Here is a 12,882-nt window from a genome sequence, read left to right on the forward strand (position 1 = left end):
TGGAAATTCTGTATATAAGAGACGCAGAGTATTTATCCTAAATTAAGTTGAAAAGTGAAATTAGAAAAATAGCTAGAATCCTAACATGAAACATTAATTGGAATTTAATGGTATAATCTTAGCAATGGGAAAGAGACATAATAGCATTCTATCAAACCTTTCTTAAAGTTTCTTATAATATTGCCTTAACTATAGCATCCAAGAAAGTTCCACACAATCCACTCCAGGAATCAGAATCCAATTATTTTATATTGGTTTCATGCTCTTACCCAAGAGAGATCCATAAATTGTTTTTAATCACTTCTTTTATTTTAAATCAGCAGAGTGTGCCAAGTGGGTAATGTTTTCCATTAAAACATCACCTCCTATAATTGGTATAATTATTTCATAGAGAGATAGGCTGCAGTACATTCAGCAGTCTTTGGGTTTATAAAATCTAATTATATTCACAACACAATATTTTATTCTTAGTGATCACAAAGAGAACATAAACTTGCACAAACCCAGACATTTATGATGAAATAATGGGAAAGAAACAAGTTAATTACTGCATATAGTACCGCCTCTATTAGCAGTCTCTGAGAGGAAGCTTTTTACTAAGTCATTCAGAGTGTATGGAGGCTCCAGGGAGTTCTGGTCCCCTTGTCTGGGTGGCAGCCTTGTGGCTGAGAGGGAAAGGTTAGTACAATCCTGAGGTACAGGCTTCTCAGGGCTGGGCTAGGACCCAGATCACCAGGTGTGGACTAGAGATTCCTCAGCCTTGGATTTTCATTGTGTACTACTGCTGCAGTGGCAGAGGAGGGGCAGTGGAACAGGCACGAACTTCACCCTCTGTTTCAACAGAAGATTAGCTTTCACTTGTTTTATATTTGAGGCTTCTGCAACAGATTTCAGTGGAGAAAAGGGGTCAGTTGCTAAAATTTACTTTTGAAAACTTCTGCCCTATGCCACAGTCATGTGCTGCCTCTGTGTCAAAGGGACTGAAAATATAAGGAAAGAAAAGCAGGGTTGTTGTTTGAACCCGGAGGGCCAAACAACAACCCACGTTACCCAAGAACCACATGCTAGAATGCTAAAGCCCTCTTACAGCATCAATATTATTTCTTTTCTTTCTCTCTCTCTCTCTCTCATTTTTAATTTATTTGGCTGTGGAGGCTCTTAGTCATAGCATGCGGGATCTAGTTCCCTGACCAGGGCTCGAACCCAGGCCCCCTGCATTGAGTGCAGATTCCTAACCACTGGACCACCAGGGAAGTCCCATCGATATTATTTCTAACTCTGGTAAAAACAAATTCCTAATTTAAAAAAGGATAAAGCATACACACACACACACATACACCCCAAGAAGATACCCTCTAATTGTACTTCGATTGTTCCACCCCATATTGCTTCTGTGTAAGAAAAGGTAGGTAGTGCCAAAGAAGATACTGGAAATCTCTTAATCAGCTTCAGTATTGTCCAGAGCCAAGGCATTCCATTTTGCTTCAGCATCCTGTGTATTAGTTTACCTTTCATTCTTTTTATTTCTCTCCCTTTCTTTCCACTCAGTGGTATCTCCAGGGGCTTTTTCTCACTCTTTCTTTCTTCCTTCTTCTCTTTAATCCACACCAATAAGTTTAACATATTCATTTTGGAAGCAGAAACTTAGCAAGACTTTGAGACTCAGAGAAAGAAAGTAAGTCCAAGATCTGGATGGAAAGATGAAAAGATACACACTTGTCCCCTAAAGCTACAGAAAATTCCAGCTGAGGAAGGGAAAGGTGGTAAAGGGCTGCAGTTGGGAGCAACTTGTCCAAGAGGGAACGAAGTAGAGACATGAACTACTGGAGAATTCTTCTATGAAAGGGACCTGTCAGTGGCAAGCTGATTCTCACATGCAGCTCCTACCAGTGACTCTGACTGCAGTGTCAATGTTCCTTCCTGGGAGAGACCTTCCTTGACTGCCCAGCACAGAGTGGCCACTAAGCACCTCTCTACTACATTATCCCATTTTACCTCTCTTCATGGCACTCATTATCTGGCATTTTTCTTCTATATTTTTTTTCTGCCTCTCTCCATCTCCTATCATCACCTCCTTCCCCACCAAAATATAAGCTCCCTGAAGGGCAATGATTTTCTGCTTCTTGCTCCTAGAATAGACGCCCCATGGCTGCAGGGACTTGGCTGATTTTGTTAACATCGATATCAATTCAGGGAAGGCAGGGCTTCCCTGGTGGCTCAGATGATAAACAATCTGCCTGCAATACGGGAGACTGGGGTTCGATCCCTGGGTCAGGAAGGTCCTTTGGAGGAGGAAATAGCTACCACTCCAGTATTCTTGCCTGGGAAATCCCGTGACAGAGGAGCCTGGTGGGCTATAGTCCATGGGGCTGCAAAGAGTTGGACACAACTGAGCAACTGAGCATATTAATTCGAAATGTCTTACACAGAGTAGGGGCCTTCAATGCTTCAGTGAAAACTTGTTGAATAAAAGAATCAAAGAAAGAAAACCCTTTTCTGTTGATCAAGTTTGCATGGTGATGAAGCAATAAAGTTTTTCTCTGAGTTGGGACAATGGCAGGCATGTTGCTTTGGTTGTAAGCATAGCCTCCATTTTTAGTCCATTGGGACCAACAAGGTCAGTGGCATGGATGGAACTATCAGTGTCTCCTCTGTGCTAAATGTGATGTGGGTGGTAACAAGAGAAAGCAGCTCCTTCATGCTCCAGGGGGGGCAAGAAGGAGATGTCGTAAAGGAGGCACTGACTACATTGAAAGCAAACACAGAGGATCAAATAATGCTTCGATCCTTTAAGCTTGACAAAAGCTTTTTTGATGTGTGGCAGGTTACACTTATACTGAAATATATTCTGAAAATATTCTTCACTTGTTAACAGATCTCTTCATAAGATTGGTAAACATCAAAGACTCATCTTGGTCTTTTGTTATCTCTATCTCAAATACTACCTGCATCTTTGCTTCATTATATTCTCCTTTTAGGTAAGAATAAAGCAAAAGCATATGATCATTTACAAGTCAAGATATTTAATATTTGCATTTTGTTAGTGATTTAAAATATACAGCTTTCAGAATATGTAAAATACAACAAATATATACATATTTTAGGATAAATAGAATAGAACTTTACAGTAGAAGATACATTTTTTTTACACTAACAGTAATGTTCATTTTGGAGCACAATGGCTTTAGTAAATGATATAAAGTAAAATAAAGAGGATTGTCAAAAAAAAAAAAAGCCAAAAAAATGAATTGTGATAAATTATATGTTGGACATTAGCAGTTTTCATAAATAGAATGATGGATGACCAAATGATTTATCATCCAAAGGGATGCTTCTGAGAAGGAAAGGGCACACTGGCCACAATTAACAAAAAACCAGGATAAACAGGATATTTGGTCATCCTCCTCATGGGGACATCTAATGACAAAACTACTTCGAGGTTTTTTTTTTCAAAAGCCAAGACAAAACATCTAGCTTGCTCAATATCCTGAACACTGGTCCTTTTTTGATTAACTGCTTTGGTACAGTAAAATTAAACTATTTAATCTGAATATAAATTATCGTTAACAACTGTTAGAAGAGGAAGAGAAATTCAATCGGTAATCTACTCAATTTCAAATGGCTCTGATCATTAGAAAAAATTTCCCCTTGATGTAAAAATTAATCATAATAGAAAAGTCTGCTGGGTACCATTTCTCAGCTTAAAAATATGCATTTTGTGTTTTTAAGATTACCCACTTCCAATGTTGACCTGGTTGGCAGAGAGCTCACCTCCAGCCCCAGCCCTTATTGGCTGTGGCCATCAGGAGTCCTGTGTTAAGAGGATTCTGAGGTCACCTTAGGGCCAGCAGCAAAGCACGTGGTGATGTGTAAGTGGTGTTTATAGGAGACATGGACTATGGGGCAGTGACAGGTGTGGCAAGTATTGCCATCCCAGATTTGGAAATACACCTGTTTTTACAATAATATTCTGACAGACATCCAATACAAAATAAATAATTACACCTTGTTGATCCTGCTTCTTCTACCTCAATAAGTCTATTACAGTGTAATTAGCAAATCAGCTACACCACAGAAGAACAACATCGTCACTCTTAACTAGAATGAAGGCAACCACTTATGATTTCCAAACATCACTGTTTACAACTCTCTCAGTCCAAAATCAAAACAAGGAAGATCACATTCTTAATACCTGAAAAGAAAGTAGTAGGAAAAATACACACACACACACACACACACACATAGAGTAAGTTCAGTTGAGTTCAGTCGCTCAGTCGTGTCCGACTCTTTGCGACCCCATGAATTGCAGCACGCCAGGCCTCCCTGTCCATCACCAACTCCCGGAGTCTACCCAAACCCATGTCCATCAAGTCGGTGATGCCATCCAACCATCTCATCCTCCGTCGGCCCCTTCTCCTCCTGCCCCCAATCCTACCCAGCATTAGGGTCTTTTCCAATGAGTCAACCTTTCACATGAGGTGGCCAAAGTATTGGAGTTTCAGCTTCAACATCAGAACTTCCAATGAACACCCAGGATTGATCTCCTTTAGGATGGATTGATTGGATCTCCTTGCAGTCCAAGGGACTCTCAAGAGTCTTCTTCAACTCCACAGTTCAAAAGCATCAATTCTGTGGCGCTCAGCTTTCTTCACCGTCCAACTCTCACATCCATACATGACCACTGGAAAAACCATAGCCTTGACTAGATGGACTTTTGTTGGCAAAGTAATGTCTCTGCTTTTCAATATGCTATCTAGGTTAGCCATAAACTTCCTTCCAAGGAGTAAGCGTCTTTTAATTTCATGGCTGCAATCACCATCAGCAGTGATTCTGGAGCCCCCAAAAATGAAGTCTGACACTGTTTCCTCTGTTTCCCCATCTATTTCCCATGAAGTGATGGGACCAGATGCCATGACCTTAGTTTTCTGAACGTTGAGCTTTAAGCCAACTTTTTCACTCTCCTCCTTCACCTTCATCAAGAGGCTCTTTAGTTCTTCTTCACTGTCTGTCATAAGGGTGGTGTCATCCGCATATCTCAGGTTATTGATATTTCTCCCGGCAATCTTGATTCCAGCTTGTGTTTCTTCCAGCCCAGCGTTTCTCATGATGTACTCTGCATATAAGTTAAATAAGCAGGGTGACAATATACAGCCTTGACGTACTCTTTTTCCTATTTGGAACCAGTCTGTTGTTCCATGTCCAGTTCTAACTGTTGCTTCCTGACCTGCATACAGGTTTCTCAAGAGACAGGTCAGATGGTCTGGTATTCCCATCTCTTTCAGAATTTTCCACAGTTTATTGTGATCCACACAGTCAAAGGCTTTGGCATAGTCAATAAAGCAGAAATAGATGTTTTTCTGGAACTCTCTTGCTTTTTCGATGATCCAGCGGATATTGGCAATTTGACCTCTGGTTCCTCTGCCTTTTCTAAAGCCAGCTTGAACATCTGGAAGTTCACGGTTCACGTATTGCTGAAGCCTGGCTTGGAGAATTTTGAGCATTACTTTACTAGCATGTGAGATGAGTGCAACTGTGCGGTAGTTTGAGCATTCTTTGGCATTGCCTTTCTTTGGGATTGGAACGAAAACTGACCTTTTCCAGTCCTGTGGCCACTGCTGAGTTTTCCAAATTTGCTTGTAATTAATTGTTCCTCTGTTTCCATCCCTTACTTGTTTTGTTGTTTGTGGGCTATATTCTTATCTACTAAGTAATAAAATGAAAGTTAAACTTGTTTTTCCTCTTGTAAGCAAATACTAATAGCTAGATTTAAAAATACTATTTTCAGCATTTATTTCATTACCATATATTTTGCATTATTTATCCTTCATACAGAGAGATCTGTTTAGTGCCTTGCAATGAGGAAAATTTTTAAAAGATATAGTTGAAACATATTTTAAAATACAGAAGGCTTCTCTAATATTTCTGCTGCTTTTGTGGCTATGAAGTATGTTTCATCTTTGGATATTAATTCTCTAATAAAAAAAAATTGGGCAGAATTAAAGTTGTGTTGAGAGAGAGAGCCCTCTTCAGATTGCAAGGCAGCTTTTGACTTCACAAATCTACTTTTCTAAAAGTGAAATCCTATTGAAGTGACTTTCCAAAATATTTTGTGGAAAGTAAGAATTAATAGATGGCAACTCTTTGTTCATGCTCCTCAAACAGGAGACAAATTCATCAGGCAGCAGGGTCTGTTCTGGAATAGTTTCATTCAGTGATGCATCTTCCAGAAGCATGGCAGTTTCCCCCTCTATTGAGTTTTGCGTGTCCAGAGGACTGCATTCTCCTTGATTTAAAATGAGGCTTAATTCTTCAAGAAATAGTGTGTTGCTTAGTGAATTTGTACTTGAGACAGAAAAAGCAAAATCAGGATATTTTTTAAACCTGGCATTGTTTCCCAAGTTTAAGGAATCAGCTGGTGGTTCCAGAGTTGAGGAAGCTGTTTCATCATCATTGCTGAGATGGTTTCCCCCAGTGAGACAACTTGAAATCTGGGGTTTATACCCAGTGTTGAGATCAGGAATATATACAACTGTAGTGTTGGTCAGTAGTGACTTCTCCAGGCTCTCTTTTCTCTCCAGGCATCCTGTAGTGTTTTCTTTCTTGTAGCCCATGGGTTTTTCTTCTGGGAGAATGATTTCTATCTCTGTAATCACTGGATCAACATATAGGACCTGTTCGCTGGAATTATTATTCATAAATTCATTTTTTTCCTAGGAAGGAAAGACACTTTTAGTTTACAAAAGACATTTAAAGGGGCAAACTGGATAAATAAGGACTAGAATTTTGCTCTCCCTCAACTTTCCTTTCCCTCTTGCTTTTCTTCATAGTGTTTCTCTTCCCATATGATTTCCTCCTTTTGTCTTGTTACTCTGCTCCATTCCAGAGGTTTGTTAAATTCTCCCAGGAAGGAATTGAAGGAAAGGAGTAATAAAAATGATCCATGCTGTAAGCACATGTCTTTATTTATGAATTTTAAAGAGAAAGAAGCCTTTTGCTTGTTAACTTGCATATTATCTCAGTGCCTTTTAAAATTTTGGAATATTTTGTAATATTATAGAACTTTACTAGAAGAAAATACTTTGTTGCTTAAATAAAAGCCACCTGATGTGAAGAACTGACTCATTTGAAAAGACCCTGATTCTGGGAAAGATTGAAGGCAGGAGGAGAAGGGGACAACAGAGGATGAGATTGTTGGATGGCATCATCGACTCAATGGACATGAGTTTGAGTAAATTCCGGGAGTTGTTAATGGATAGGGAGGCCTGGCGTGCTGCAGTCCATGGGGTCGCAAAGTTTTGGGCATGACTGAGCGACTGAACTGAACTGAATTGAAAAGAAGGTGGGGGAAGGGCACAGAGAATCCTGTTTTGCTTCCATTTGAGAATAAAGTTGTGGTAAATGCTTTGGGTTGTGGCTTAAAGGTGGGCAGCTGCTCACAATTCAGACATGTCTGTGGTGATCAATCAGGAGGGTAAGTGAAGAAAGTTTTTATTTGTATAAAAGCCTGATGACTTTTCTGGTAAGAGAAGGACTCAAGGCCTTCCACCTGATGGCTGGCTTCCCAGGACAAGTAACTTCCACCCAACACAGTTATAAAATTATAGCTGCCCACTATGATGGAATGTTTCAGTTCTTCCAAAATTCATATGTTGAACCCCATGATGATATTAGGAGATGGGACCTTTAGGAGGTAATTAGATCATGAGGGTGGAGCCATCATAAATAGGATTAGTGTTCTCACAAGAAGAGACACCAGAGAGCTGATCTCTCAGACTGCCATCTGAGGATACAGCAAGAAGACAGCCATCTGTAAGAGAGCTCTCACTAGGAACCACATCTGCTTGTGTCTTGATCTTGGACTTCCCACTTAAGCTGCCCAGTCTGTGGTATTCTGTTGAGTAGCCTGAAATGCCTAGACTACCACCGCTTAGTCTTTTGGCAGAAAGCAAAACCTCATCTGAAGGAAACCCTAAGGTTCATTTCGAATTCCAAGAGCTCAGGATGGGAAGGAAGTTTGGCAAAAGAAAGACCTTGAATAAAGCAGGGTGAAATATCATTCAAATTTTTTCAACTCAGCCTCCCCAGGGCCTTTGCTAGGTTTGAGTTGGGAAGGGCAGACATATAGTCGTGGATCAGATGAAGTCAAAGGAACTAGATTTGCTATAGTAAACCAAGAGGAAGGGGGTGTTTTCCCTTCTTCAGGTTGGCAGCTGAACGGAAAAGTACATAGGGGTCAGACCCCAGTGAAGGATACAAAGCAACAGGGACTATTCCAGAATGAGTACACTAAAGGAAGAGGAGAATCTGATCACAGTGAGGTCAGGGACGATTGTCTGAGCCACAGAAGGTTCCCAGTTCCCCAGGATAACTAGTGGGGGAACAAGACAGAGTGACTAAGTGGAATGAATATCAAGATCACAGTATTTATCAGCTGTAGTTTACTGACTGTGTGCTTGTTAACTATTTACTTTATTCTATATATGTGTTCAGTTATTCCAGACCACCCCTCCACTATGTACAACGTTACCTCCTTTAGAGTCAACCACGTCTACACACTTTCCTTTAAGTATCCAGAGACAAGGATCCCTCCTCCTGCTCATGGTAGGCCTTTCCTCCTCAACCCTTCATAGTCTTGCTTGATCAATCCTTGGCCTCCCTCTGCTGCCCCATACCAGTCCTCTCAAGCCCATCCAATTTAGTACAAATACAGTTCTGAGTCCATATTGCTCGGAAGCTATTGTTATACATAGGTTGCATCAGTACCATCAGAACTGAGAGCATTTGACCAGGTGTCAGCATAGCCCCTTTCTTACTTCTCTTCCAGTCCACACTCATCAAAAGAAGCCTTCATGTCCATCCCCACTTCCTTATCTTTTATTCACTTCTAACTGAACCCCTGGATGGGACCACCAGTGACCTGCTCCTTGTCATATTCCATAGGCACATTACACTCCTTATACGCCCTCTACAAAGTCAGTGCTGAGGACCCTTGCTTCTTGACATTTTGCCCACCCCTCACAATGCTAATTTCTCACAGGAGTTTTCAAACCCTTAACAGTGTTCTCAACACTGGCTGTGGAGTGGATTCACACGGGAAACTTTGAAGATGCTGACACGTGGGTCTCCCCACATCAGCCTTCCCCCCAAAGATCCTGGACTGTGGCCTGGGAATCGGGATTCTAAAATGCAGTCAAGGCTGAGAACTGTTGCCTTAAGGACTTATCTGGGGCCCTGAAAGGAGTTGATTAGTGGGCTCACTAGATCTCCAGATAGAGACACTTTTACTTGTTTTGCAAATACTTGTCTACTTCAACATCATTTGAACAAAGGGTCCCTAGGCTAAAAATAAATTTAAGCTTGAAAACTGTTGGTTGGCGGAATGAGGTCTGAGTTCCATAACAAGGCCTCCTGTGCCCTGATCCCACTCTACACGCAGTGCTTAGTCACTTCAGTCGTGTCTGACTCTGTGCGACCACTCTGCATTCCCACATTATTCCACCCACTCCTCACATCTAATGTTTCCACAAAGCCACACCCAGCAGGCTCTTCTCACCTCTGTACCTTTGCTCATGTAGACTCTCCATTTTGAATGTTCTTTGTCTCTCCTGAGCAATTCCTTTCCATCTCTTATATTTCCTCTACACTCTCATCAGGTTTGGTCTCATTTCTTTCACTATACTACGTTGCTACATTTCAATGCTTAGATGATGTGTCTGTCCAATCAACTGAGTTTTGAGCCCCTTGACAGCCAGGCCAGAGAGCCAGAAAGTGTAGGAGCACACATAGCATATTCTTCCCCCTCCTCCATAACCAGCTGCTGCTCCTTCAAAACCTGCAAGATCCCCTATTGCCTCAGGGTCTTCCCGGGACAACCTTCTAGTCTTTTCTGAACTGGAGACCTGACCTACCCCTGGGGATGCCATCTGCCACAGTCTCCTCACATCCATCTTCTTGAATTCCACTGGGTCTCAGGAGCAAAGTAGTGTCTACCTTGGGCTCCACCTGCTTCTCCAACTCGTGTAAAAGAGAAGCCCCTTTGTGTCTCTGAGGCTCCTTCTATTGAGATTTTCTTCCCTGTTCCTTCGGTCCCTGGGGACACCTACCAATTGTTTGGCCACCAAGTGGCTCTGGCACCTGGCTTACAATCTTCTCCTTCACTTTTCTCTTTTGAATGGCATTGCTTCTTTCTTCCATCTCTCTTTTCTTCCCCTAATCCATTCTCTCATCTCTTAAGTATGATCTGAAATATGTACAATTTTATTTCTGCATATGTTTATACAGTTGTGCAAATATGCACACACATTTATTTGAATGGAAATTCTACTTTAACTATTGGACTGTGCTCTTGGTCTCAGCTGCCATTTAGTTTGTACTTAATGGTGTTTGGTTACCTGAAGTGTTTTCACAACTTTACTGTTTTCCATATTAGGAATATCTTCATAAAGCCACTTTGGTATTAGCAATAAGATTCTTCTTTTAATTCTAAAAAACAAAAAATGACACATTAGAATAAGTATCTTACTTGAGGACTGATGCAGGCAATCATTTTGGAGATTAGGAAATAAACTAGAATAGAATGCATAATAAAAATTAAAATTTCCAATGCAGGAACTAAGATTTCTATCTCTTTAAAAGTTATGTGGGACGTTGATTCAGTATCTTTTCAGATTTTCCTCTTCTTCATATTGCTGTGCCTCTAAGGAGTTGGAACATTCCAAAGCACTCATGCTAGATTCAAGATAAGCAGGAGAACCACCCAGGAAGTGAAACTATACACACGTTGAATATGGCAAACTATTGTAAGTGGAGACGTTAGTGTGGAAAACTAATGTATTTGTAAATACGTAATACTAACGTATTAGTATTTGTAAAACTTCAGGGACAATTGTAAAACTTTCCAAGGGGAGCATAACCATAAAGAAATATTAAAGAAAACAATGTCATATAAGAAAACTATAATATTTGAGCTCCTCTAATTGTAATGATTCTAAATAAGGTTGAGAGAGAGTGGTAGCCACAAACTTTCGTTATGTGGTTGGAGTAAGAGCCTGGGGAAGTTGTCTTGCAGTTGTATGGCACAGTGAGAACACCAGTTTTTATTTCGGTTGTGTACTTATTAAGGATCTCTGGGGTTGTGTGACAGAAAGAAGAGGGAGAAGCCATGAACACCCCACTTTTCCTCCTAAGCTACCCCTTGGCACTGCCACTGTGTTGAAAGCACTTTCTACATTTATGTAAAAATTGATTTGAGCAAAGAGGTTGTCTCGGGAGCTTAGCTTGGGAGCTTAGAAGAGACTACAGTGAGCTCTGGCACATTGTTACATGTTAACAATGCACCACACGGATTAGGCTTGCTTATCTGCTTATGCAGCTTCTGTAAGAACTTTTACTAATTAACAATCAAAATGGCTGCACAGACTTTGCTAGCTCAACTTGACCTTGAACTGTAGCATAAAAGTAGTTTCTTTACATATATTTATACAATGTTTTATGGTTCAGTTTCTTTTACTATTTCATACTCCTTTAGCATACCTAAAATTAAACCAAATTGGTAAGTTCATGATACTGTAGAAGTTTTTATACAGCATGCTGATACAGTGAGGAAAAAAAAATATATGTGTGTATATGTATATATTAATATATATATACATATACCCACTCTTGTTTTCATTATATTTAAAACTGTTTTCCCCTCCATTTCTTGGTTTTATTTCTGAAATATGGCTTTTATAAATAATGCATAGTTATAGTAAATAACAGTATCTATTTATATGTAAAATAATTATATTGGAATTATCTCTTGTTTCATCTTCTCAAAAGAAACCTTATTTATATAATTAAATTAGCAAAGAATTGTTTTATTTTCTTATTTTTCAATAGCAGTAGGAATTTAATTTTTAGTTAGTAACAAACAAACAATGATATTTAAAATTTCATACTATCTAGGACACCTTTGGACAACAGTACAAATATTCTTATGTAGTACAAGTTGGAATATTAAGATATTACAAAGGGTTTTATAATCAAGTATATTTTAGAACAATCTAAAATAAAGTTCCATATTAGTTTTCCCACTTTACAAGGGTACCAGGGATATGTTCATTAATCTGTAATTTAAAAACTTAGGTTTTGAGAAGAAAGCCTATGTAAATTTAAAAAAATCATTAGTATACTTTATTTAGAATAGCTCATTCTGAATCTTTCTACTGCATTTTGATTATAAATTTCAAAGAAACAAGGATTATCTCATGAAGCAAGTAATAGAAAGACACAGAAACTCAGTGCCAGTTAGGTAAAGAACATTCACATGTGTTATATTTGTGCATCGTTGGATGAACTTGGAGACTGCCATATCAAACAACTCTATTAACAGATTAGAAATAGTGCATCTAGTAAAATTTACGACATCAAAGGCCTTGCTTGTCTCGTCTCATTTTTTAATAGCTAGGCATTGATCTCTACTAACACCATATTGGGGGGAAAAATGATTGAAGAAGGCTAAGGAGTGCAAAGAAATAGAGGAAGAAAATAGAATGGGGAAGACTAGAGATCTCTTCAAGAAAATTAGAGATACCAAGGGAACATTTCATGCAAAGATGAGCTCAATAAAGGACAGAAATGGTATGGACCTAACAGAAGCAGAAGATACTAAGAAGAGGCAGCACGAATACACAGAACTGTACAAAAAAGATCTTCACAACCCAGATAATCATAATGGTGTGATCACTCACCTAGAGCCAGACATCCTGGAATGTAAAGTCAAATGGGCCTTAGGAAGCATCACTACGAACAAAGCTAGTGGAGGTGATGGAATTCCAGTTGAGCTATTTCAAATCCTCAAAGATGATGCTGTGAAAGTGCTGCACTCAATATGCCAGCAAA

The 12,882-nt window shown here is 39.6% G+C and overlaps 1 protein-coding gene across 4 annotated transcripts in view; it reads right to left on the reverse strand.

The window, feature by feature from the left end:
• Positions 1–287: 287 nt before the first annotated feature.
• Positions 288–12,882, reverse strand: part of IL23R (interleukin 23 receptor) — a 75,054-nt gene continuing 62,459 nt past the window's right edge. For 2 of the 4 annotated variants that reach the window (XM_081490718.1, XM_081490719.1), the window contains exons 10-11: positions 10,392–10,482; positions 288–878 (exon numbers count right to left, since the gene is read on the reverse strand). In XM_081490718.1, the coding sequence (XP_081346844.1) occupies positions 864–878; positions 10,392–10,482 (106 nt within the window). In that variant the 3' untranslated portion in view covers positions 288–863. Of the gene's footprint in view, positions 879–5,570; positions 6,711–10,391; positions 10,483–12,882 lie in introns of those variants that run through there. The other 2 variants (XM_081490717.1, XM_081490716.1) reach the window with 1 other exon arrangement.

This window comes from Giraffa tippelskirchi, chromosome 5 (genome assembly GCF_054371585.1).
Source record: "Giraffa tippelskirchi isolate mGirTip1 chromosome 5, T2T-mGirTip1v1.2.pri, whole genome shotgun sequence".
In the NCBI taxonomy this organism is placed as follows: Eukaryota; Metazoa; Chordata; class Mammalia; order Artiodactyla; family Giraffidae; genus Giraffa; species Giraffa tippelskirchi.